The 27,532-nt window shown below is 47.6% G+C and overlaps 1 protein-coding gene across 3 annotated transcripts in view; it reads left to right on the forward strand.

The window, feature by feature from the left end:
• The window catches only part of TMEM248 (transmembrane protein 248), a 37,456-nt gene extending 26,110 nt beyond the window's left edge, over positions 1 to 11,346 (forward strand). For all 3 annotated transcript variants that reach the window (XM_054655645.2, XM_001140369.8, XM_009453206.5), the window contains 4 exons: positions 1,322 to 1,472; positions 3,737 to 3,920; positions 6,012 to 6,155; positions 8,281 to 11,346. In XM_054655645.2, coding sequence (XP_054511620.1) covers positions 1,322 to 1,472; positions 3,737 to 3,920; positions 6,012 to 6,155; positions 8,281 to 8,301 — 500 coding nt within the window. In that variant the 3' untranslated portion in view covers positions 8,302 to 11,346. The remainder of the gene's footprint in view (positions 1 to 1,321; positions 1,473 to 3,736; positions 3,921 to 6,011; positions 6,156 to 8,280) is intronic.
• The last annotated feature ends 16,186 nt before the right edge of the window (positions 11,347 to 27,532 follow it).

Below are 27,532 nucleotides of genomic sequence, written 5' to 3' on the forward strand. Positions count from 1 at the left end.
AAACAACAACAAGAAACAAATAAAAAGTCCTTGAAGGAATTTAAGTGCCCACCAGCCTCCTATTGGCTGTTAGAGGTGAGAATATTCCCATAATAATCAAGGTATGGGTGACTTCTGGGTTTTCCATGTAGCAAGTGGACCTGTTGCTTATGGCATAGCATAAGGACACCTTCGGGATTTTTTGTTGTTGTTATTTTGAGATGGAGTCTCACTCTGTCGCCCAGGTTGGAGTGCAGTGGCACAATCTTGGCTCACTGCAACCTCTGTCTCCCGGGTTCAAGCGACTGTTCTGCCTCAGACTCCCACGTAGCTGGGATTATAGGTTCGTGACACCATGCCCAGCTAATTTTGTATTTTTAGTGGAGACAGGATTTTACCATGTTGGCCAGGCTGGTCTTGAACTTCTGACTTCAAATGATCCGCCCGCCTCAGCCTCCCAAAGTGCTGGGATTACAGGCATGAGCCACCACGCTTGGCTATTTTTTAATTTTAATTTTATTTTAATATTTTAATTTTTTATTTTAATTTAATTTTTATTTAAATTTTTATTTTAATTTTGAGACAGGGTCTTGATCTGTCGCCAGGCTAGAGTGCAGTGGTGTGATCATAGCTCACTGCAGCCTCAAACTCCTGGGCTCAAGTGATCCTCCCTAGTACCTGGGACCACAGGTGTGCACCAGTACACCTGGCTGATTTTTAAAACTTTTTTATAGAGACAGAATCTTGCTGTCGTGTTCAGGCTGGTCGTGAATTCCCGGCCTCAAGCAATCCTCCTGCCTCAGCCTTCTAAAGTCAAAGTGCTGGGACTACAGATGTGAACCACTGTGCCTGGCAATACGTTGGTTTTAGTTTAAGCTTCATCACTTGCCTTTCTTAACTCTGAAACCCTCTGACCTCTGTTTGTTCATATGTAAAAGGGGAACAGCTGCACTTCTTCGGTCATGTTCATGGGAGAGTAGTAAATTTTAAGTGAAATAATACATATAAAAGATGTTTGAAAATGGCTAGACAGCTGTGCAGAAATGCTGGGGATAATTCACCCAGCCCGAGCTTTTCATCTCTGATCTGCCCGAGGTCTGGTTTGGCATCTCCAGGCCATGTACTGGAAAGTGGCCACTTCCTTCGCTGCTTCGTGGCTCTGAGTTGAGTAGGACTCATGGTCAGGGTCAGGACTGCTCTTCTTCCTCAGATCCCACAAAGGCAGGTGCCTGGGCTGATAGATGATTCCTCTGTGGGTTTGATTTCAGGATTTATTTGTATCCCAGAGAATAACAAATAACGTGGTTCTTGACTTTATAAAAAAATGATTTCTCTTTCATAGGCAGGGAAGCCCACGAGGAGATAAACATCACCTTCACCCTGCCTACAGCGTGGAGCTCAGACGACTGCGCCCTCCACGGTCACTGTGAGCAGGTGGTATTCACAGCCTGCATGACCCTCACGGCCAGCCCTGGGGTGTTCCCCGTCACTGTGTAAGTGTACCCAGCACCTGGTGAACGTGCGTTACAAGCTCCACTTGCCGTGAGTACGGCTGGGCTGCTTCAGCTGTAAATTCTCAGGATGGCTCACTTCACATTTCTTTATAGAATTATCTCTACTCGGACCTATCTAAAGGATTATTTAATTTGTCTAAAGGATTATTTAATTTGGAATTCTAAAGATAGAACTTCTGCATATAAAATCAGAAAGTTAGTGCCCCCTCGAGGCAGTAAAAGCACCTGGCTATTGTTGGACATTCATAGGCTGTCTTTCCTGCAGGAGTAGAAGCAGCAAGTCACAGAAAAGAGGCTCACTGTGGCCGGGTGCTGTGTGGCTCAGGCCTGCGATCCCAGCACTGTGGAAGGCTGAGGTGGGAGGATCACTTGAGCCCCGGAGTTCAAGACCAGCCTGGACAACATATAGGGAGACCCTGTCTGTATTTTAAAAAAAAAGAAAAAGCAAAAAGAAAAGAGGCTCTCTAAAGATAAAGGTTTTCAGCCAGGTGCGGTGTCTCATGCCTATAATCCCAGCACTTTGGGAGGCCAAGGTGGGCAGATCACCTGAGGTCAGGACTTCAAGACCAGCCTGGCCAACATAGTGAAACCCCATCTCTACTAAAAATATAAAAATTAGCCGGGCATGATGGCACATGTCTGTAATCCCAGCTACTCAGAGGCTAAAGCAGGGAGGCAGAGGTTGCAGTGAGCTGAGATCGCGCCACTGCACTTCAGCCTGGGCAACAGCAAGACTCCGTCTCAAAAAAATAAATAAATCAAATAAAACAAAGATAAAGGTTTTGTTCATCTCCATTATCCAGAAAGATATTTTAAAATCGTTGATTTTAGTTTATCTTGATTTTAGTTTTAAATCAAGTATAAATCAAAACTTATTTTCTGTTAAACAATTAACTAATTTTAAAATCTAACATTTTAAATCATTTCCCATTAAACAGTTACTTTAATTTTACCTACGAATTTGAAAATTAGTTTTAAAATCAAATATAAATTGAACTTTATTTTCCATTAAACAATTAAGGTTTTTGAAGCTTTTCCTTCAGTGTTTTTGAGCAGCATTCAGTGTTACTGCTTTGCATTTTAGGTTTTTGTTGTTGTTGTTGTTGGTTTTTTTTGGTCTCTCCTGTCTCTATAAAGGAGATAATTATCTATAAATAAATAGGTGAAATACATAAGATATAGCCTATTTAAAATAATTCTATGGTGAATCCTTTTTAAATAAGAATTATCTCAGGATTTGTCTATTTTAGACATTTGGAGGTTTGTAGGACAAGATCAGATTAAGTTAAACATTACTTTGTTTTGCAGTGACTGATATAGAATTTTGTAGGTAAAGCTTCCAGTTGTAACTAAGTGATATGCTTTGGGCCAGGCGCAATGGCTCATGCCTGTAATCCCAGCTACTTGAGAGGCTGAGGCAGGAGAATCAGTTCAACTTGGGAGGTGGAGGTTTCAGTGAGCCGAGGTCACACCAGCCTGGGCAACAGAGCAAGACTCTGTCTCAAAAAAAAAAAAAAAAAAGATGATATAGTTTGGCTGTCTCCCCACCCAAATCTCGTTTTGAATTGTAGTTCCCATAATCCTCATGTGTCAATGGGAGGGACCCAGTGAGAGGTAATTGAATCCTGGAGATTGTTACCCCCATGCTGCTGTTCTCATAGTAAGAGAGTTCCCATGAGATATGATGGTTTTATAAGGGGTTTTCCACCTTTTATTTGGCACTTCTCTTTGCTGCCGCCATGTGAAGAAGGATGTGTTTGCTTCCACTTCCGCCATGCTTGTAAGTTTCCTGAGGCTTCCCCGACCATGCTGAACTGTGAGTCAATTAAGCCTGTTTCCTTTATAAATAACCCAGTCCCGGGTATGTCTTTATCAGCAGCATGAGAAAGGACTAATATACTAAGAGTTTAGCTAATTTGAGAAGATAGGCTTAAAAGGAGCTTATGTGCTTTGCATCACAAGTGAGAGGACTGTAGGCTGAATTCTGAAGGCAAAAATCCGACACCCAAACTCCTAAATGTCAGGCACCTATTTATTTTTCTGTTATATTTTTATTTTTTAAAAAAGACCCTCAAACTAAAATATAATGGTATTTATCTCAAAGAAGCATGAACGTGTAAGTTACATTTTTCCTTTCCATGTGTGTTGCCGTGTTCAGTGTTTTACCAGCTGCTGTGGGGGTGACACAAGTGAATGACTCAGGCCACTGAGCACGTGTCTTTCCTCCTCCTCTTCTCCTGCAGACAGCCACCGCACTGTGTTCCTGACACGTACAGCAACGCCACGCTCTGGTACAAGATCTTCACAACTGCCAGAGATGCCAACACAAAATACGCCCAAGATTACAATCCTTTCTGGTGTTATAAGGGGGCCATTGGAAAAGTCTATCATGCTTTAAATCCCAAGCTTACAGTGATTGTTCCAGATGTAAGTGAGAAAAATTGTGTGTGTGTGTGCGTGCGTGCATGCATATGCACATGTGTGCGCATGTGCTGCAACCGTTGGTGTAGGCCCTGCTGACTTCCCTGGGTAAGCGTATCCTCTGCCACTTTAGATTTCCAGGTGAGTTAGGACACTAGGCGGAGTGGTGGATGCTTGGAAAAACATGTTACCCATTGGTTAAGAAAAATCTGGTTTTTCTCTTCATTTTCTCTGTTGTTCAGCAGCAGTTATTTCTTGAGCAACTGCCTAATCCCTGGGGGGGTTACAAGGGATCCTTCTATTAATATTATCTTAGAGGGATGTTCACAGACATTCATAGAAGACTATCTAGTTAGTGTCTGTGTGAACAAGAAATAGTGCTGCTTAGAGTTCTGAAAGATAGAAGGGAGTAGTAGGAGGAGATGAATCTTCGGCTAGAGAGTGAGGCCTGAATAGGATTTAACTTAACCAAGAGGGCAAGGGGAAGAAAATACTTACCTATCTCATCTAGTAGCTGTGTGCTGCTAGCTCAGCTTCCTACTTAGACTTGAGCCCACTTACTTTTTTAGAGACAGGATCTTGCTCTGTCGCCCAGATTGGGGTCTAGTGGCGCAATCATAGCTCACTGCAGCTTCAGACTCCTGGGCTCAAGCTTCCCAAGTGGCTGGGACTACAGGTGCATGTCACCATGCCGGGATAATTTTTAAACTTTTTGTAGAGACGGGGGTCTTGCTGTGTTGCCCAGGCTGGTCTTGAACCCCTGGTCTCAAGCGATCCTCCTGCCTTGGCCTCCAAAGTTGCAGGGATGACAGGTATGAGCCGCTGCACCTGGCCCAAGCCCACTTTTTAACACTGCTTTGATATTTTATAAATATGTTCCTTTCTGGCAGTGTGTGTTAGCTGGATCTCTCTTCTTTTGGCCTGGCCCTTTGCCCTTTTCTTTTTTTCTTTATTTTGATTTTTTTTTTTTTTTTTTTTTGAGATTGAGTCTTCCTCTGTCGCCCAGGCTGGAGTGCAGTGGCACAATCTCGGTTCGTTGCAACCTCTGCCTCCTGGGTTGAAGTGATTCTAAGTAGCTGGGATTACAGGCACCTGCCAACACGCCCAGCTAATTTTTGTATTTTTGGTAGAGATGAGGTTTCGCCATGTTGGCCAGGTTGGTGTTGAACTGCTGACTTCAGGTGATCCTCCCACCTCAGCCTCCCAAAGTGCTGGGATTATAGGCATGAGCCACTATGCCCAACCTTTGCCCTTTTCTGGGGCTCATTTGTAGGCCAGGGTCCTGCAGGAGCCAGCTATGGAGGTCAGGTTGGATGGTGGGCTGAGGCCCTTCGTGCCTGGCCAAGGGCAGTCCCTGCCTGTGTTTGGGGCGTGGGTGTTAGTAAAGCAGTGTGTTGAGAAGACTGAGCTGCCCCGCTATGTTATAAATGACCTGGGGGAGCCCAGAGCTGTCCTGAGGCCTGGAGATACTAGAGGGTAAAGGAATGGAACCATGTCTGCGGTCCCTTTAGTAACTTGCAGGGTCTGGGAATTAACTGCATGTGGGAGGTCAAAGGGTAGTGAATCAAGGATGAGCTCAGCATTTTCATCCAAGGACTTAGGGAAATAGAGAAAAGCAGGAGGAAGGGGGTGACGCCTGGGGAGGGGTGAGGTGCCGAGGCCTTCCTGGTGGGGGCATAGCCAGGAGTTAGGAATGCAGCTTCGGCTGTCAGCCATGCAACCTGAGGGCAGTCTTATGACGAGGATGTGTCCAGAAAGGAGTGGGGCTTAAAGATGGAGTGTCTGCAGCATTTGCAGGGGAGGAAGTCTGCTGGAGGGGCAGGGTTCAGGCAGTGTGGGGGTGCAGAAGGCAGGGCAGAGGACAGCGCTAGGAAGGAGTGGTGCTCTCCAACAGAGACTCGGGAGCACCATGTCTTCACTTAATGAGACCCAGCTTTGGTCATTTAGGAGGCAAAAGGAGAAACCTCCTCTTGCAGCTTAAGAAGAAAAGTTGTGGCAAGTCTGGAGGCTGTCAATCCTGTCTCTCAAAACCCAGCATTAAAACCTTTCAGTCACTCAGAGCAGATGTTTCTGATTTTTTTTCTCTTCTTTATTTAGGATGACCGTTCATTAATAAATTTGCATCTCATGCACACCAGTTACTTCCTCTTTGTGATGGTGATAACAATGTTTTGCTATGCTGTTATCAAGGGCAGACCTAGCAAATTGCGTCAGAGCAATCCTGAATTTTGTCCCGAGAAGGTGAGCGGTGGATGGGGTCTGGGCCAGCATTTTACTAGAGGTCTCTGTATACAGAAAGTCCCAGTTATCCTTATTCTATTTATTGTGGGTGGCACCTTTCGTCTAAAGAAATGACAGTCATCCCTTGGTATCCGAGGAGGATTGGTTCCAGGACCCTGGTGGATATCGAAATTCATGAATGTCCAAATCCCTTCTGTAAAATGGTACAGTATTTGCATATGACCTCTGCACATCCTCTGTAACTTTTTTTTTTTTGAGATGGAGTCTCGCTCTGTCTCCCAGGCTGGAGTGCAGTGGCACTATCTTGGCTCACTGCAGCCTCCGCCTCCCGGGTTCAAGCAGTTCTCCCACCTCAGCCTCCTGAGGAGCTGGGATTACAGTCGCAAGCCACCGCGCCCCACTAAGTTTTTGCATTTTTAGTAGAGACCGGGTCTCACCATGTTGGCCAGGCTGGTCTCAAACTCCTGACCTCAAGTGATCCACCCGCCTTGGCCTCCCAAAGTGCTGGAATTACAGGTGTGAGCCACTGCGCCCAGCTCATCCTCTGTAACGTTAATCTCTAGATTACTTTCTTTTTTTTTTTTTTTTTTGAGACAGAGTTTTGCTCTGTCACCAAGGCTGGAGTGCTGTGGCACGATCTTGGCTCACTGCAACCTCTGCCTCCTGGGCTCAAGTGATTCTCTTGCCTCAGCCTTGAGAGTAGCTGGGATTACAGGCATGCGCCACCACAATCAGCTAATTTTTGTATTTTTAATAGATACAGGGTTTCACCATGTTGTCCAGGCTAGTCTCGAACTGCTGTTATCAAGTGATCCACCTGCCTTGGCCTCCCAAAGTGCTGGGATCACAGGCGTGAGCCACTGGGCCCAGCTTCTAGGTTACTTATAATACCTAATACAATGTAAATACTATGTAAATAGTTGTTACAGTGTATTTTTAAAACTTGTGTTATTTTTATTGTTGTATTCTTATGTATTGGTTTTTTTTCTTTTGAGTATTTTTGCTTTTTTTAATTTTTTTTTTTTTTGAGACAGGGTCTCACTTTGTCACCCAGGCTGGAGTAGAGTGGTGCGATCGTAGCTCATGACTCAATCATAGTTCACTGCAGCCTTGACCTCCCAGGCTCAAGCGATCATCAACCTCCTGAGTAGCTGGGACCACAGGCATGCATCACCACACCTGGTTAATTTTTGTATTTTTTGAAAAGACAGGGTTTCGCCACATTGCCTAGGCTGGTCTTGAATTCCTGGGCTCAAGTGATCCACCCACATTGGCCTCTCAAAGATTACAGGTGATTACAGGTGTGAGCTACCATGCCCAGCCCTCTTTTGTGTATTTTTGGTTGAATCTGTGGATATGAAACCCACAATTACAGAAGGCCAGTGGTAGTTTCTGTCTTCATTAGAAGTGTCTTTACCCTCAACCTAAATTATGTTGTTGGATTTTTAATCATATACCCAAGCCTCTGTCGCTATTAAAGGGAGTGACTTGGCAGTTGTTCTCAAGTCTCCACTGGAGCACTACTGACTCTGGGTAGCTGCCTCCTCTGTAGTTCCATCAGCATAAGAAGTCTTCTAACAGAATGCTTATCAAGGTTTAAAGACAGTTACCTCAGCTAGGTGCACCTGTAATCCCAGGACTTTTAGGAGGCTGAGGCAGAAGGATCACTTGAGCCCAGGAGTTCAAGACCAGCCTGGGCAACATAGTGAGAACCCTTCTCTACTAACAGTTAAAAAATTAGCCAGATGTAATGGTGCATGCCTGTATTCCCAGCTACTGGGGAGGTTGAGGAAGGAGAATTGCTTGAGCCCAGAAGTTGGAAGCTGCAGTAACCTACGATTGCACCACTGCACTCCAGCCTGGACAACAGAGCGAGACCGTGTCTCAAAAAAACAAAAACCAGTTAATTCTGTCTCCGCACAGTGGTTCCAGATGGGCTGCATCTTGCAGGAGACTTTGAGATTTCTAGTAATTTCTTCCTAGGTGAGATTTTCTTTTTAGGGATTTAGTAACTTCACTGTCTGGTTGATATGTGCAATTAGTGTGGCGTCCTGGTCTTTGGGTAGGGGCTGAGTTACCTAGGCTTCCCTTTTTTGACTGGTTTCCCTGGCTTGCTGTCTTCCAGGTGGCTTTGGCTGAAGCCTAATTCCACAGCTCCTTGTTTTTTGAGAGAGACTGAGAGAACCATAATCCTTGCCTGCTGAACCCAGCCTGGGCCTGGATGCTCTGTGAATACATTATCTTGCGATGTTGGGTTATTCCAGCCAAAGACATTTCAAGTGCCTGTAACTGATTTGTACATATTTATAAAAATCTATTCAGAAATTGGTCCAATAATGCACGTGCTTTGCCCTGGGTACAGCCAGAGCCCTTCAACCCCACCTTGGACTTGAGGACCTACCTGATGGGACGTTTCCACGTGTCTCTAGAGAAGGATTCCTGGATCTAGCTGGTCACGACGATGTTTTCACCAAGGTCACAGGAGCATTGCGTCGCTGATGGGGTTGAAGTTTGGTTTGGTTCTTGTTTCAGCCCAATATGTAGAGAACATTTGAAACAGTCTGCACCTTTGATACGGTATTGCATTTCCAAAGCCACCAATCCATTTTGTGGATTTTATGTGTCTGTGGCTTAATAATCATAGTAACAACAATAATACCTTTTTCTCCATTTTGCTTGCAGGAAACATACCTTAAGTTTTTTTTGTTTTGTTTTTGTTTTTTTGTTTTTTGTTTTCCTTTATGAAGAAAAAATAAAATAGTCACATTTTAATATTACTCTAGTTAGGACAGACTTGTGCTTTTATCCTGACTAAAAAGTTAAATATTTAAGTCACATACGTGGTAAAGATCTAAGTTTCATTTTCCACATGGATGACCAGGAACCTGGTCTTGTTGGAGCTAGCACAGGAGGTTCTACTGTCTTGTCGTCCACTCTTGTCCCTCCCTTCTGTTATCAAAGTTAAAGCGCCTCTTCACTCAAAAGGGCTTCAAAATGTAAATGACTCTAGAGTTAGAGTGACCGTTTGCTCTTCTGCTTTCTGGAATGCAGATGACAGTATGGAAAGAAAGAATAATGATTCGATCTAATAGGAAAGGATTTCTTCTTTCTTTTTTAAAGAGTGGGTGGATTTTCTCCCTTTTGTTTTGCTTTTATTTTCATGCGACTAACATATCTTCAGAAGGAAATGGCAACTAGTAGATCAGTAAAATTACGAAAACGATGCCTGCAAAATTTGAAGGAATGCAATTCTGATTTGCCATTTATCAGGGAAAACTGAAAGCATTTTTCTTATAACTTTTTTTCTTTTTCTTTTCTTTTTTTTTTTTTTGGTGGGGGGAGGCAGGGTCTTGCTCTGTCCCTCAGGCTGGAGCTTAGCTCAGTGCAGCCTCCAATTCCTGGGCTCAAGCAATCCTCCCACTTTAGCCTCCTGAGTAGCTGGGACTACAGGCGTGTGCCAGCACGCCTGGCTAATTTTAAAATTTTTTTGTAGAGACAGAGTCTCCCTCTGTTGCCCAGGCTGGTCTGGAACTCCTAGCTTCAAATGGTCCTCTCACCTTGGCGTCCCAAAATCCTGGGATTCCAGGCGTCAGCCACTGCTCTCGGCCCTCTTATACCATTTTATTTGATTGTCTAGTCCCTGTTTCTTTTTCCTTCTAATCCTTATTCATTTAAGCAAAACCATACATTATCTTTTCCAGTCCTTTCTTGTTGTATTCTTACTGTTTTTTTTAAATAACTTTTTGCCTTAATAGCTCATTGTCACTAATAACTTCTGTGTTCTCCCAGGCAGTGTTATAACAGAAGGGCAATGAAAACATTGGACATGACCCTGAGTACTTCCTTTCCTTAACTCTCTAGGTTTGTAGTCTGTTTTAAATTAGGATTAGTTCCTGCATTCTGAAATATGTTGGCCTAGAACATTTTATCCCAGGCATTTTTGAATAGAAAACAGTTGCGTGCTTTTATTGAAGATTGTTAAAATAATCACCATAGTAACTTGATATGTTAGTATTTTTCTTTTTCCTTTTAGTATGTTTCCAGTGCAGTAATCGTACTTGTCTATCCAGTTTCTTTGTATGATACGAGTTGCTTACACGATGCATGGCTAACTTGTTAATTTAGTTTTCTCCTTAGAGACTTTGAGACCCTTAAGAGACAAGATTGAGAAAGAGCCATGTGGCTTGGCTCTAGAAACGTCATTATCATTAGGACCATCAGATTTTAGATTAAGCTGCTATTGAATTAATAAAATCCCAATGAAGCAGAGTTATAGGGATAGATTTATAGCTGGCAGAGTGGTATCAAAGGAGAAAAACAGTGAAAAAGCCAATTTCACTGGTTCGTTCAATCCAGCTTGTTGCTAATATTAGTTACCCTTGTTTTAATGACAGAGAGTGGCTGGAATCTGTAGCTAGGGGAGGGGCAACACTGTTAGGTGTGAGGAAAGGAAGTGCCAAAAATGCCTGGACAGATGGCTTGTCCCAAGGCCAGGACACACACTTTAAAATCCAACATTCACCTAAGCAAGTAATTCTTAAAGATCTTACAGAAACGCAGAGTCAATCAGGTTTATAAAGGAAGGCTGAGGGGAGAGAGGAGGCCTGGGGGCCTGGACGAAGAGGCCTAGGACCTGAAGAGACTCCAGCGAGTCTCGGGAAGCCCAGGGGACCTGTCACCATCTGGGCACTTCCCAGACTCAATGCTCAGCCAGAGTTTGCTGGTGGACCTCAGGATTCGAAGTGTGCAACAGACGGAGTGCGCTTGCTGTTCAGGGCGGCCCTGTGCAGGAGCACCAGCTCACCCTCAGGCATCTCGGACTGGAGGGCCAGCAGAAGGTCAGCAACTTACTCTTAAAACGATTGTTTCGGATCATATTGATCTCTTTCCTTTTTCCTTTTGTCCTTTCACTGTATGACTTGAATCAGTTTTGATTCTATTTGTAAGTGTTTCTTGTCGTGAGGCACCTGCCATGTCTTGTTGCGTTTTCCTCGGCAGCGTGTAGGGCTTCAGCTTCCTGGGTTTTCACCCTTCCTGCAGGCACTGTGGGGTCCTGAGGGCCAGTGGGTCCATTTCACCTCTTGCTGCATGATGGTCAGTAGCTGATCTGTTATGGCATTCACTTCCAGATTAATTTTCCGTGTTTGAAGTATGTGCATATGTGCTTTACAGAATAAAACATCTGAATTTATTTGCTCTGCGTCTTCTTCCTCCAGCCGGATGGGTGTTTTCTAAGGGAAGAACGTGTGTGATCAGCAGCTGAGGGTTTTTTGCAAGCTGCTGCTTTGAAATGTCACTTCTCATTTGGACGAGGGGTGGTCATTATTCTGCTGAAGGCAGCCTCACCCAGCACATGCATCTTCCCCCTGAGGGTACAAAACCTGTAGCTTGCTAGACCAACAAGTGCTTGCAGGCCTGACCCTAATCCTGCCCAAGGAAGTAAATAATAAATACCAGCAGGGAGCGCTGAATAGACATAGGAGTTCCAAGACACCCCTCTCGGTGACATAAACCCTCAGCATGCACTAAGCCTGTATGCCCAGCCGCAGGTGCCCAGCCCGCTCTGCGGTCTCCTGTTGCAGAGCTCTGGCCCGCTCTAGACCTCCTTTGCCAAGACAGTGCATCCTCTGCAGTTTCCATAGCTAAAGGGAGATCGTATTCACTAATGTGAATCCTTCCCCTTTCCAGCAGCCAGAGGCTCTGTGTCCCTTCCCTTCCCTCCCCAGCAGGCGCTGGGGTCGCAAGGTCAGTCTCATGGTTGAGGAAGGTGCTACTCAATGAGCTCTTTGTTCCTTCCACCTCCACCTCTCCCTGCCTCCTGCCTGGAACAGGCAAACTGCGTGGAGCGCGGTGTTATTCCCTGCTCTCTCCTTGGACTCAAGTATTTGTGTAGGTGGTGATTCCCCTCCATCCCAGTACAGAATACGCCTTGGAGGAGAAGAACTTGTGTCTCTCTGCTGTCTTAGCCTGGTAAAACCTGATACGTGCCAGGTTCTCAAGCAGGTCAGAGGTTTTGCTTTAAAATCATTTCATTTTCCCGGTGGGCCCCCTATGCTTCCAGTTCCCTCACACTCCCAGATCTGTAAGGATTCCCCCCAAAAGTGGAATGAACGCACAGACTATAGCACTCCGGAGTCTACTCAAGGTCATTGTGAACTTAGTTGCTGTCTCAAAGAAACATATTCTTGCCTGGAGTTCGAGACCAGCCTGGCCAACATAATGAAACCTTGTCTCTACTGAAAATATAAAAATTAGCCGGGCGTGGTGGGGGGTGTCTGTAGTCCCAGCTACTTGGGAGGCTGAGGCAGGAGAATCACTTGAACCCGGGAGGCGGAGGTTGCAGTGAGCTGAGATCGCGCCACTGGACTCCAGCCTGGGAGACAGAGCAAGACTTTGTCTCAACAAAATAAAATAAGCGTATCCCTGCCCATTTGAGAGCCCACATTGTTTCCACCTCTGAAGACCACGCACACTTCACGTATCACGCTAGTTGTTGATGATGGGAGAACTAGGGTGGTTTGAAAAACTGCAAGAAGAGGCTGGCCATGGTGCTCACACCTGGAGTCCTAGCCCTTGGGGAGGCCAAGGCGGGAGGATCACTTGAGCTAAGGAGTTTGAGACCACCCTGGGCAACCCCGGCTCTGCGAAAAATGCAAAAATTAGCCAGGCGTGGTGGTGGCACATGACTATAGTCCCAGCTACTTGGGAGGCTGAAGTGGGAGGACCACTTGAACCTGGGAAGTCAAGGCTGCACTGAGTTATGATCACACCCCTGTACTCCCTCCTGGATGACAGGCTGAGACCCTGTCTCAAAAAAAAAAAAAGCTAGAAGACTTGGCAGTAAATCATGCTACATCCAAGGGGAAAGAAGCAGGGGTTGAGTTTTGCTGTTGACATTCAGTCTCTTTTCTCCAAATTCTTTTTTCTTTCTTTCCTCCTTTACTTCTCTCTCTCTCCTTTCTTTTTTGAGACAGGGCCTCACTCTGTCACCCAGGAGTTTGGAATGCAGTGGTTCAGTCATGGCTCACTGTAACCTTGAACTCCTGGGCTCAAGCAATCCTCCCGCATCTGCCTCCTGAGTAGCTGGAACCACAGGTGCACACCACCATGCCTAGATAATTTTTTACATTTTTTTTGTAGAGACAGGGTCTGCTGTATTTCCCGGGCTGGTCTCGAACTCCTGTGCTCAAGCGATTCTCCTACCTTGGCCTCCCTGAAGTGCTGGGATTACAGGCATGCACCACCACACCTGGTGCCTCCAAACTTTTTTGCTCATTCAGTAACATTTCCCAGGATCCTCTTATTGCTGGTCACTCTTCTAAGAGCTGGAGATACAACAGTTCACAGACAGTGCTTGCCCTCTTGGCACTTACCTTCTAGTCATAAGGAGACACAAATACATCATCTGATGGCAGATCATGGGGAGGTGGAGAGGAGCAGGATAGAGGGGATGGACATGATACTTCAGTTGAGGTGCTCACAGAAGGCATCTTGGGGCCAGGCATGGTGGCTCACGCCTATATTCCCGGCACTTTGGGAGGCCGAGGTGGGTGGATCACCTGAGGTCAGGAGTTCGAGACCTGCCTGACCAACATGGCGAAACCCCGTCTCTACTAAAAATAACAACAATTAGCTCGGCATGGTGGTGCACATCTGTAATCCCAGCTACTCAGGACGCTGAGGCAGGAGAATCACTTGAACCCGGGAGGCGGAGGTTGCAGTGAGCCAAGATGACGCCATTGTACTCTGCCTGGGCAACAGAGAAAGACCTTGCCTAAAAAAAAAGAAAAAAAGAAGACATCTTGGAAGAGGCTCCATTTGTAGATGAACATGGGGAGTTCTGGACCCAGGCACTCGATGTGGAGGCGGCGGGCTGTGCTCCTGGTGCACAGAAGACATGCTCAGGTGCCCTGGGTCATTGCTAAGTGGAGACTAGGAGTCCTGTAGGGACGTGTCTCCCCATCTAAGGACAGGATTCCCCCAGGCTGCTGCCAGAGGGACCCCAGGGGGTGGTCAGCAGGAGGACGCACAGGGAGACGCTCCTCCAAAGACAGTCCAAGAAGGGAGCTCCCAGAGCTGAAGCACAGCATGGTGGGTGTGAGCTTAGACCCTGACTCCTACAGGCCTGTAACTGTTGCCAAGTGGCTGAGCCTTTTGTTTTGTTTTTGAGACGGAGTCTTGCTCTGTCTGTTGCCTAGGCTGGAGTGCAGTGGCGCGATCTCGGCTCACTGTGACCTCCTCCCGGGTTCCAGCAGTTCTCCTGCCTCACTATGATGGCCAGGCTGGTCTTGAACTCCTGACCTCAGGTGATCCACCCGTCTCAGCCTCCCAAAGTGCCGGGATTGCAGGCATGAGCCACCGCGTCTGCGTCTCTGCATCTATCTGTGGCTGAGCCTCTTGTGCCTCAGTTCCCTCATCTGTAAAACAAGGATGGTGGGACTCATTTTAATGTGGTGAGGATTCAGCACGTCAACACACTGTGTGGCACACAGTGAATGTTTATTTATTTATTTTTAGAGATAAGAGTTTCATTTTGTTGCCCAGGCTGGAGTGCAGTGGCACGATCATAGCTCACTCCAGCGGCACGATCGTAGCTCACTGCAGCCTCGACCTCCCAGCCTCAAGTAGTCTTCCTGCCTCAGCCTTCCGAGTAGCTGAGATTACATCCAGGCACCACCACGTCCAGCTAAGTTTTTTATTATAATTATTTTTTAGAGGCAGGGTCTCGTATTACCCAGGCTGGAGTGCACTGGTGTGATCACAGTCACAGCTCACTGTAATCTCAATCTCCTGGGCTCAAGCGATCCTCCTGCCTCGGTCTCCTGAGCAGCTGGGACTACTGATGTGCAACACTGAGCCCAACTAACTTTTTTTTTTTTTTGAGACAGAGTCTTATTCTGTTGCCCAGGCTGGAGTGCAGTGGCACAATCTCAGCTCACTGCAACCTCCACCTCCCTGGTTCAAGTGATTCTCCTTCCTCATCCTCCTGAGTAGCTGGGATTACAGGCGCACACCACCACACCCGGCTAATTCTTGTATTTTTGGTAGAGACGGGTTTCACCATGTTGGTCAGGCTGGTCTCAAACTCCTGACCTCATGATCCGCCCGCCTCTGCCTCCTAAAGTGCTGGGATTACAGGCGCAACTAATTTTTTAAAGAATTTTTTGGCTGGGCATGGTGGCTCACACCTGTAATCCCAGCACTTTGGGAGGTCAAGGTGGGCAGATCACTTGAGCCCAGTAGTTTGAGACCAGCCTGGCCAACATGCAAAACCCCGTTACTAGAAAAAATACAAAAAATGAGCTAAGCATGGAGACGCACACCTGTAGTCCCAGCTCCCTGGGCGGTTGAGGTGGGAAGATCATCTAAACCCGGGCGATCCAGGCTCTAGTGAGCTATGATTGTGCTACTGCACTCCAGCCTGGGTGACAGAGTGAGATCCTGTCTAAAAAAAAAGAAGTATTTTTTGGTAGAGATGCAGTTTCGCAGGCTGTTCTCAAACTCCTGGCCTCAAGCAATCCTGTCACCTAAGCCTCCCAAAGTGCCGGAATTACAGGAAATGGTAAGTGGAGGTGTCCGAGAATGCAGCTGGTGTGTCAACCTTGGTTACCCTTTGGAGAGGAGAGTTCACCAAGCAAAGAGAATCTTCCCTAAGCCCTAGTCCTTCATCACCGTGATGCTATCTGTGCTGTGGCTTCTTAACATTCATTGTGGGGGTATGAGAACCAGTCTCTGAAAGGATGTGTATGTAACAGAAACAAGTTTCACTACATGATAATCACCCTCACTGCATAGGACACACACTGATACGTTTCCATTTAGTCTCTTTTCGTTTAACTAAAACACAGGGCGTGACCAGTACATTGATCGCATGGCCCACAAATGGAAGGCAGCCTGCAGTTTCAAGACACTGATCTAGAAAAAATCTTTTACAGCTGGGAGAGTTCTGACTCTGAATGCCAACATTCTAGCTATCAATAATTTTGTCTTTTTATTTTTATTTTTATTTTTTTTGAGATGGAGTCTCACTCTGTTGCCCAGGCTTGAGTGCAATGGCACAATCTCAGCTCACTGCAACCTCCACCTCCTGGTTCAAACAATTATCCTGCCTCAGCCTCCCAAGTAGCTGGGATTACAGGTTCCCACCACCATGCCCGGCTAATTTTTGTATTTTTAGTAGAGACGGGGTTTTGCCATATTGGCCAGGCTGGTCTCAAACTCCTGACCTCAGGTGATCCGCCCACCTTGGCCTCCCAAAGTGCTGGGATTCCAGACGCGAGCCACCACACGCAGCTCCTTTTTTTTTTTTTTTTTGAGACGGAGTTTCACTCTTGTTGCCTAGGCTGGAGTGCAATGGCCCGGTCTTGGCTCACTGCAACCTCCGCCTCCCTGGTTCAAGCGATTCTCCTGTCTCAGCCTCCCAAGTAGCTGGGATTACAGGTGCACGCCACCACACCTGGCTAATTTTTGTATTTTTAGTAGAGACGGCGTTTCACCATATTGGTCAGGCTGGTCTTGAACTCCTCACCTCAGGCAATCTGCCCACCTTGGCCTCCCAAAGTGCTGGGATTACAGGTGTGAGCCATTGCACCCAGCCCTTTTTTGAGACAGTCTTGCTCTGTCACCCAGGCTGGAGTGCAATGGCGCGATCTCAGCTCACTGCAATCTCCACCTTCTGGGCTCAAGCGATTTTCCTGCCTCAGCCTCCTGAGTAGCTGAGATTACAGGCGCCTGTCACCATGCCCAGCTAATTTTTTTTTTTTTTTTTTTTTTGTATTTTTAGTAGAGACAGGGTTTCGCCATATTGGCCAGGCTGGTCTCAAACTTCTAACCTCAAGTGATCTGCCCCCGTCGGCCTCCCAAAGTGCTGGGATTACAGGCGTGAGCCACCGCAGCAGCTGGGGCTGGTTGGGATTCTAAAGAAAGAAACACTAACTGCCAGGGTGATCAGGCCAGAACATTTATTAGGAGAATTTACTTAGGAGGGCTGCAGTGATCCTCACAACAGTGAGAGAAAAGGGAGGTTCTACCTAGGTATGTCTTCAGTGAGGGGCTCAGGGTCAGGAATTTTTATGAGAGTATGAGAAATTTGGCTCAGGACCAGTTTTTTTTTTTTTTTTTTCCAGTGTTTTGAGCAACAATCTAGATGCCTTTATCAGTGTCTGAGAATGTTCAAGGGAACATTCTGCTGGGAAGATCCTGCAGCTGCCTGGGTCACAGCATGGTGAAGGCATGCTGATGTTTAGTCAGGATGCAGGCTCCTTTAAAAAAAAAAAAATTCTAAAAAAGATATCCCTTAGCAAACTAAACGCAGGAACAGGAAACCAAATACCGCATGTTCTCGATTATAAGTGGGAGCTAAATGATGAGAACACATGGACACATAGAGGGAAACAACACGCACTGGGGCCTATTAGAGGGCGGAGAGTGGAAGGAGGGAGAGGATCAGGAGAAACAACTAATGGGTACTAGGCTTAATACCTGGGTGATGAAATAACCCCCATGACACAAGTGTACCTACGTAACAAACCTGAACCTGTACCCTTGACCTTGAAAGTTAAGAAAAATTTGGGCCAGGTGCGGAGGCTCATGCCTGTAATCCTAGCACTTTCAGAGGCCGAGGAGGGTGGATCACGAGGTCAAGAGATTGAGACCATCCTGGCCAACATGGTGAAACCCCATCTCTACTAAAAATACAAAAATTAGGGCCAGGCGCGGTGGCTCAAACCTGTAATCCCAGCGCTTTGGGAGGCCGAGGCGGGCGGATCACAAGGTCAGGAGATCGAGACCATCCTGGCTAATGCAGTGAAACCCCGTCTCTACTGAAAATACAAAAAAATTAGCCAGGCGTAGTGGCGGGCGCCTGTAGTCCCAGCTACTCCGGAGGCTGAGGCAGGAGAATGGCGTGAACCCCGGAGGCGGAGCTTGCAATGAGCCGAGATCTCGCCACTGCACTCCAGCCTGGGTGACAGAGCAAGACTCCATCTCAAAAAAAAAATACAAAAATTGACTGGGTGGTGGTGGTGCATGCCTGTAGTCCCAGCTACTCAGGAGGCTGAGGCAGGAGAATCACTTGAGCCCGGGAGGTGAAGGTTGCAGTGAGCCGAGTGTGCCACTGCACTCCAGCCTGGTGACAGAGCAAGACTCTGTCTCAAAAAAAAAAAAAAAAATTCAAAAGGTATCAGCCCAGCCTGGGCAACACAGCAAGACCCTATCTCCACAAAAAATAAAAAAATTAGCCGGGTGTGGTGGCATACACCGGTAGTCCCAGCTACTTGGAGGCTGAGGTGGGAGGATCGCTTGAGTCCAGCAGTTTGAGGCTACAGTGAACTATCTTTTTGGCACCAGGGACTGGTTTTGTGGAAGACAGTTTTTCCATGGATGGGGAGTAGTAGGGGATGGTTTTGGGATGAAACTGTTCCACCTCAGATCATCAGGCATTAGATTCTCATAAGGAACATGCAACCCAGATCCCTCCAATGTGCAGTACACAATAGGTGCTCTTATGAGAACCTAATGCTGCCATTGATCTGACAGGGGTTGGAGCTCAGGTGGGAATGCGAGCAATGGGGAGTGGCTATAAATACAGATGCAGCTTCACTTGCTTGCCCGCTGCTCACCTCCTGCTGTGCAGCCTGGGCACTGGAGACCACTGAGCTATGATCACCCCACTGCACCCAAGGCTGGGTGACAGAGCAAGACCCTGTCCCAAAAAAGAAAAAAAGACTGGGCACGGTGGCTCACGCCTGTAATCCCAACACTTTGGGAGGCCAAGGTAGGTGGATCATCTGAGGTCGGGAGTTTGAGACCAGCCTCGCCAACGTGGCGAAAACCTGTCTCTACCAAAAATACAAAAAATAGCCAGGCGTGGTGCTGCATGCCTGTAATCCCAGCTACTCGGCAGGCTGAGGCAGGAGAATTGCTTTGGTCCAGGAGGCAGAAGTCACTCTTGTCTCCCAGGCTGGAGTGCAGTGGCACGATCTCGGCTCACTGCAAACTCTGCCTCCCCGGTTCAAGCAATTCTTCCGGCTTCAGCCTCCCGAGTAGCTGGGGTTACAGCACCTGCCACCACGCCTGGCTATAATTTTTTTGTATTTTTAGTAGAGACGGGGTTTCGCCATGTTGCCCAGGCTGGTCTTGAACTCCTGACCTCAGGTGATCCACTCGCCTCGGCCTCCCAAACTGCTGAGATTACAGGCATGAGCCACCGTGCCCAGCCCCAAACAAAGTACACTTTTGCTTCAATTTAGTTTCATTGCTGGAAAATACAATGTATGTTAAGACTGTGCAAAAAATCCTTTCTGCAAAATAGAGTTCAGTTCAGGGCTCAAATGAGGATGAACATTTTTCATCTGTGTGAATGTTGGATACGACACTGGAGCCACATGGAACTTGGGACAGATCTTTGCAGAGTCAATGTCTGTATCCCAGGAATGGGTTGCTATTATTAATATTATCTTTTAGATAGAGCCTCACTCTGTTGCCCAGGCTGGAGTACACTACAGTGGCATGATCATAGCTCACTGCAGCCTCAACCTCCCCAGCTAAAGTGATCCTCCTGCCCCAGCCTCCCAAGTAGCTGGGACCACAGGCATGCACCACCATGCCCAGCTAGGTTTTTTTGTTTTGTTTTGTTTTGTTTTGGCTTGCTATGTTGCCTAGGCTGGTCTCGAACTTTTGGGCTCAAACAATCCACCTCCCTCAGCCTCCCAAAGTGTTGGGATTACAGGTGTGAGACACTGCGCCTGGCCACAGGTTGCTATTACATTATTGTGATGATCAGAAAACCCCAAATTTCCAAAGTGACCTCAAGGGGGTGGCATCACCCACCACGGTTCTAGCATCCTGCCCAAGACAGAGCGGTTCCTGATTGCCTCAGCCTTTGACTTTCAACCCACCCTGGGCACCTAGGGCAGCTGTCACCCCCTACCCCCGCAGGCCAGGTCCACCAGCCTGAGGTCTGTGCCTCTTCCTTGGGGTTTACCTGACTGCCCTGCACCTCAAGATGATGATGGCGGCTGAGGAGGGACTGCCCTCTTCCTAGCCCTCCTGGAGGGAGAGGGAATGGATCCAGAGGATGGACCAGCCCTAAAGATGTCCATTTGACACCCAAGGAAGCCCAGTGTTGGGCGTGGTGGTTCCCGCCTATAATCCTAGCACTTTGGGAGGCCAAGGCAGGAGGATCACTTGAGGCCAGCAGTTCGAGACCAGCCTGGCCAACATGGGAAAGCGCCGTATCTACAAAAATTACAAAAATTAACCGGCCGTGGTGGCGCATGCCTGTAATCCCAGCTACTTGGGAGGCTGAGGCAGGAGAATTGCTTGAATCCAGTAGGCAGAGGTTGCAGTGAGCTGAGATCACGCCACTGCACTCCAGCCCGGGCCACAGAGCAAGACTGCGCCTCTAAAAAAAAAAAAAGGAAGCCGAGGTTCCACCCAGGCAGCCATTGATGCTGGGAGACAAATGGTATACTTCTTTTATTTCCATCTTGTTTTCTGCATGTATCCTCGCCCTCGCCCACCACACACACACACACACACACACATACACACACACACACACACACACAAGCAAATCACAGAATGCTGTGGGTACTAGAAGAGGGAGTAACTGTACCCACTGTCATGTGCATTTTTTTCGCACCCAGATACATAATGATAGCCCATACTCTGGGGTGTGGGAAATGCCACCCACAAAGTTGGTAGCACAACACGGCCATGCCATGGACTGGACGAGATGTGCGGCCCGTGTTGGATGATTCACAAATGGCGTGAATTGGAAAGAATGAGCCAAAAATACACAGTGGGAAACCAAAAGGTTGGCCAGAAGTGTGTGATATCTAGATGATGTGGGATATGCAACTTTTAGTGACAGTGACATTAGAGATCTTGGCCTGGGTTAGATTCCAGAAAAATGAGAGATGTCAAAAGCCTAAGCAAAGCAAGCCAGGCAAAGAAAATCCTGGAGGTGGGTCTGGCCACAATTCGAGTGTCAGCAACAAATGGATGAAGTGTGTGTGTGTGTTTGTGTGTGTGCATGCATGCACGCGTGTGTGTTTCTTAGATGGGACCTTCCAGAGTATATCTTCGGCCAAATTTTTTTTTTTTTTTTTAGAGACAGGGACTTGCTCTGTCACCCAGGCTGGAGTGTAGTGATGTAAGCATAGCTCACTGCAGCCTCAAACTCCTGGCCTCAAGTGATCCTCTCGCCTTGGCCTCCCAAAACACAGGGATTATAGCTGTGAGCCACTCCACCCAGCCCACTTTCATGTGTCCTATTTATTTTATTTTATAATTTTTTTTTGGAGATGGGGTCTTGCTGTGTTGGCCAGGTTGGTCTTGAACTCCTGGTTCCAAGCAATCTTCCTGCCTTGGCCTCCCAAACTGCTGGGATTATAAGTGTGAGCCACTATGCCCAGACAATCTTCGTGTATCTTTTCTTTTTTTTTTTTTTTTGAGATGGAACCTTGCTCTGTCACCCAGGCTGGAGGGCAGTGGCGTGATCTCAGCTCACTGCAATCATTGCCTCCCGGGTTCAAGTGATTCTCCTGCCTCAGCCTCCTGAATAGCTGGGATTACAGGCACCCACAACCACGCCCAGCTACTTTTTGTATTTTTAGTAGAGACGAGGTTTCACCATGTTGTCCAGGCTGGTCTCGAGTTCCTGACCTCAGGTGATCTGCCTGCCTCGGCCTCCCAAAGTGCTGGGGTTACAGGCGTGAGCCACCACACCTGGCCTCTTCTTTTTTTGAGACAAGGTCTTAGTCACTCAGGCTGGAGTGCAGTGGCTCAATCATAGCTCACTGCAGCCTTGATCTGCTGAGCGATCCTCCTGCCTCAGCCTCCCAAGTAACTGGGACTACAGGTGAGTGTCACCACACCTGGCTTTTCTTTTTTCTTTTTTTTTTTTTTTTTTTAGAAACAGGGTCTCGTGATGTCATCCATGCTGGTCTTGAAGTCCTGGGCTCAAGTGATCCTCTTGCCTCAGCATCCCAAAGTGCTGGGATTATAGGCGTGAGCCACTGTGCCCAGCCCATCTTTGTGTATTTTAAGCCCCAATTCTAAAAACCTGAAACATGCATACCTTATTTAGAGCAAACAATGGTGCTTTTCTCCTTGGTAGCCAGTTCTGATTCCTGGTAGCCAGCAATTACTAATGTCCAGGTCATGGACAGGGAGTGGCTTACTGGGAGGCAGGAGAACCTAGTGGTTAGCAGGTTGGGTTTAGGATTAGGAGCTGGCTTGCCTGGGTTCAAAATCTGGCACTGATGCTTCTTTGGGTAATTTTGGGCAAATTTCTTTTTTAAAAAAAATAGAGTTGGTGGGGGGGGGGTCGTCTCACTATGTTACCCAGGCTGGTCTCGAACTCGTGGTTTCAAGTGATCCTCTCATCTCCACCTCTCTAAATGGTGGAATTACAGGCGTGAGCCACTGCCCCCAGCCACAAATTTCTTTTCTTCTTCTTTTTTTTTGAGATGGAGTCTTGCTCTTGTTGCCCAGGTTGGAGTGCAATGGCATGGTCTCAGCTCACTACAATTTCCGCCTCCCAGGTTCAAGCATTCTCCTGCCTCAGCCTCCCGAGAGGCTAGGATTACACGCGCCTGCCACCATGCCTGGCTAATTTTTGTATTTTTAGTAGAGACGGGGTTTCACCACGTTGGCCAGACTGGTCTCCTGACCTCACGTGATCCACCCGCCTCGGCCTCCCAAAGTGCTGGGACTACAGGAGTGAGCCACCATGCCCGGCCGCAAATTTCATTTGTACTCTGTATGCCTCCATTTCATCATCTGTAAAAATAGGGATAATAATAGCACTTACTACCCAGCGTTCTTGTGAAGATTAAACGAATTAAGATATGTGAAGCCTGTAGATGGTCATTGTTTTCTGTAATTGGAGGAAGGGTGGTTAGAGTCAGCCTGCCTACCTCACACTCAGTCCATCCAGGGAATTACGTGTGTGCGTGGGACAGTTTTTGCAGGTCAAAACTGCAAAACAGTTTGGCAGAGGCAGGAACAGAGCTGTGTTTACAAGCCCCGCCCCTGAACTATTCAGGCCCTTCCTACCTCAGTCCCTGTGATACTGGAGGAGGGCAGGGAAGTGCTGGGTAGAGAAAGGCGGGTCCCTGCTAGGGCTGCATCCCCATGGACCTAGGTGAGGACAGGCACATCTGCCTTCATGCCCAAATGTTGCATTTTCCACTTCTTATGACCTTCCTGCTGAAGGATGCAGAGGGCTTGGAGCTCACCCAGCTGCAGTTTCGAGCCCCCATTGGTAATGCCAGTACCTTGGAGTTAGGGCAGGGGAGTGAGGTCGTGGCTGCCCAGCCCTGCCAGAGGTTGCAGGGAGCAGTCAGATAGTTATGTATTGAGTTCTGGTCCTGCAAAGCCAGCCCAAAGCTGCAGGAACCTGGCTGGAGCTGGATGTGGAGGGTGTTTGGGACTGGCCAGCCCTGTGGCAGTCTTCGGCTGGCACAATGGCATGGGTACAAACATGGCATCTGTATCAGCCCATTCTTGCATTGCTATAAAGAGCTACCTGAGACTGGGTAAGTTATAAAGAAAAGAAGCTAAATTGGTTCACGGTTCCACAGGCTGTACAGGAAGCATGGCTAGGGAGGCCTCAGGAAACTTACAATCATGGCAGAAGGCGAAGAGGCACGTCTGCATGGCTGGAGCAGGAGGAAGAGAGTGAAGGGGGAGGTGCCACATACTTTTTTGGTTTTGTTTTGAGATGGAGTCTCACTCTATTGCCCAGGTTGGAGTGCAATGGCAAGATCTTGGCTCACTGCAACCTCCACCTCCCGGGTTCAAGTGATTCTCCTGCCTCAGCCTCCCAAGTAGCTGGGATTATAGGCATGCGCCACCACACCCAGCAAATTTTTGTATTTTTAGTAGAGATGGGATTTCACCATGTTGGTCAGGCTTGTCTTGAACTCCTGACCTCAGGTGATCCAGCCGCTTTGGTCTCCCAAAGTGCTGGGATTACAAGTGTGAGCCACCACGTCCAGCTGGTGCCACATACTTTTAAACAACCAGATCTTGCGAGAACTCACTATCATAGGAACAGCAAGAGGGAAATCCGCCCCCATGATCCAATCACCTCCCACCAGGCCCCTCCTCCAACACTGGGGACCACAATTCAACATCAGATTTGGGCAGAGACACAAATCCAAACCATATCAGCATCTCAACACAAAAATACCCCTAAAACCTCTGGGCACAGGTGGCAGTGAGCTGAGATCGTGCCACTGCACTCCAGCCTGGGTGACAGAACGATACTCTGTCTCCAAAAAAAAAAAAAAAAAAAAATTAAAATTAAAAGACCCAGGAAGAATAATCTTAGGAAAGAAGTTTTCACATTATATTCAGATTTTTTCTTTTCTTTCTTTTTCTTTTTCTTTCTTTTTTTTTTTTTTTGAGATGGAGTCTCACTCTGTCACCCAGGCTGGAGTGCAGTGGCACAATCTCGGCTCACTGCAAGCTCCGCCTCCCGGGTTCACACCATTCTCCTGCCTCAGCCTCCTCAGTAGCTGGGACTACAGGCGGCCACCACCACGCCCAGCTAATTTTTTGTATTTTTAGTAGAGATGGGGTTTCACCATGTTAGCCAGGATGGTCTCCATGTCCTGACCTCGTGATCTGCCCACCTCGGCCTCCCAAAGTGCTGGGATTACAGGCGTGAGCCACTGCGCCCGGCCTGCAGATTTTTTCTTTACTTCATTTATTTATTTACTTATTTTAAGAGACAGGGTCTCACTCTATTACCCAGGCTGGTCTTGAACTCCTGGGCTCAACAGATCTTCCTGCCTTGGCCTCCCAGTGTTTGGATTATAGGTGTGAGCCGGTGGACCTGGCCATCTTCAAAAATTGAAATCACTGAAAGGCACCTGGCCATCATTTTCTTGTCAAACTTTTCAATCAGAGCAAGTAATCTGTGGTTGCCCAGCCTTCAGATTAGTAGACTCGAGTGGAGACCAGGCCATATTCCAGGGAGCCACCTCGGGCCTTTTGACCCGGAACGCACAGGTGATTACCACAGCCCAGGGTGATAAAGAACTCATTCCTATGACTTGAAAGGGTCATTTTAATGTGTGCTGGACATTGCCCTAAGTATTTACGCACATTATCTCACTTAGCTCTTTACCAGTGAATGAGGTACCTATTAGCAGCCTCCTTCCACAAATACATTGAAGTTGAGTGAGATTAGATAAATTGCTCACCTGTCTTAGCAAAGGCTTTCTGGTATGAGTTACAGAAACGAACTTCAGCTGAATGTTTCGCAAAGAAAAAGAATACGGGACCCGGGGCGTGGCTCACGCCTGTAATCCCAGCACTTTGGAAGGCTAAGGCAGGCGGGTCACCTGAGGTCAGGAGTTTGAGATCAACCAGGCAACATGGTGAAATCCTGTCTCTACTAAAAATACAAAAATTAGCCAGGCGTGGTGACGGGCACCTGTAGTCCCAGCTACTCAGGAAGCTGAGGCAGGAGAATTGCTTGAACCCGGTAGGTGGAGGTTGCAGTGAGCCGAGATCACGCCATTACACTCCAGCCTGGGCGACAGAGTGAGACTCCGTCTCAACATAAATTAATAACAAATAAGAAAAAGAATACAGGTGGGCAGCCAAAGTTACTTGTAGGCTCTCAGGATATCTCGCTGAATCCAGGGGCTGATTTGCTACGAGTCAGGGGAAGGTGCTGAACCTGGCTCAGGAGACAGCTGGAAACTCAGGTAACAGACCCCAGAGTCCTCTTTTTCTCCACCTGCAGAATGAGTTCTTTCTCTTGGTATCTGTATCCTTGTAGAGAAGCATGGCTGCCCCACAACTCCTGGAATCACAGAAGACAGGTTCAGCCATCTGCAAAAATCCATGATTATTGTTCTGTCCATATTCTAAACTCCTTAGAGAGACAATCGTATCTTCTTAGCAAAGGTTATTCCTTTTATGTGGTTGCATAAGAGTCTGTCTGTCTCGCTCTCTCTCTCTTTCTTCCCCCTTGTGTTGAGAGACAGAGATTCTAGAGAAGAAATGGAAGAATCGTGGGCTGGGCAGATATCCTAAAATGTGCCTGCTGCATACCAACTTTACACAACTAGTAAGGTTTAAATTCCTGTCTTTCCAACTCTGTTTCAAATAGACTCTGGACTGGTCAGCCGCAGTGGCTCACACCTGCAATCCCAGCACTTTGGGAGGCTGAGGCGGGCAGATCACTTGAGGCCAGGAGTTCGAGACCAGCCTGTGCAACATGGCGAAACGCGGTCTCTACTAAACACACAAAAATTAGCCGGGCGTGGTGGCGGGCGCCTGTAATCCCAGCTACTCAGGAGGCTAAGGCGGGAGAATCACTTGAACCTGGGAGGCGGAGGTTGCAGTGAGCAGAGGTCCCATCACTACATTCCAGCCTGGGCGACAGAGCGAGACTACTCCAGCCTGGGCAATAGGGCAAGACTCCGTCTCAAAAAAAAAAAAAAAAAAAAAACACTAAACAGGCCAAGCGAGGTGGCTCCCGCCTGTAATCCCAGCACTTTGGGAGGCTGAAGGGGGCAGGTCACCTGAGGTCAGGAGTTTGAGACCAGCCTGACTAAAATGGAGAAACCCCGTCTCTACTGAAAATAGAAAATTAGCCAGGCATTGTGGTGCATGCCTGTAATCCCAGCTACTCAGGAGGCTGAGGCAGGAGAATCATTTGAACCCGGGAGGCGGAGGTTGTGGTGAGCCGAGATCGCGCCATTGCACTCTAGCCTGGGCAACAAGAGTGAAACTCTGTCTCAGAAACAAACAAAGCAACAAACAAATTAAGGAACAAACACCTCTGGCTGGGCTATTCCCACTTCCATAGTACTTTAAAACAAATCTGATACTTTTTTTTTTCTTCCCGAGAGGGAATCTCGCTCTGTCGCCCAGGCTGGAGGGCAGTGGGGCAATCTCGGCTCACTGCAAGCTCTGCCTCCCAGGTTCACGCCATGCTCCTGCCTCAGCCTCCCGAGTAGCTGGGACTACAGGTGCCCACCACCACGCCCGGCTAATTTTTTGTATTTTTGGTAGAGACGTGGTTTCACCGTGTTAGCCAGGATGGTCTTGATCTCCTGACCTTGTGATCCACCCACCTCGGCTTCCCAAAGTGCTGGGATTACAGGCGTGAGCCACCGCGCCTGGCCTGATACTTAAGTCTCTGTCAGCCTCTCAAGAGGGCCATCACATCTATAGCCATATCCCTCTGAAACACCCCATCTCACCAAAAGGACCACCAGGGTTTGAGAAAATCTGCGGCAGATCTTTCTGGGCTGAAGTCGTATGTACGTTTGATCTCTCGGCATTTCTGTTGTGTTCCTCCCTACGCCCCCAGCTCTGAACTGTCTAAATGCCTGTTCTTACCT

Source organism: Pan troglodytes, chromosome 6, assembly GCF_028858775.2.
Source record: "Pan troglodytes isolate AG18354 chromosome 6, NHGRI_mPanTro3-v2.0_pri, whole genome shotgun sequence".
Classification (NCBI taxonomy): domain Eukaryota; kingdom Metazoa; phylum Chordata; class Mammalia; order Primates; family Hominidae; genus Pan; species Pan troglodytes.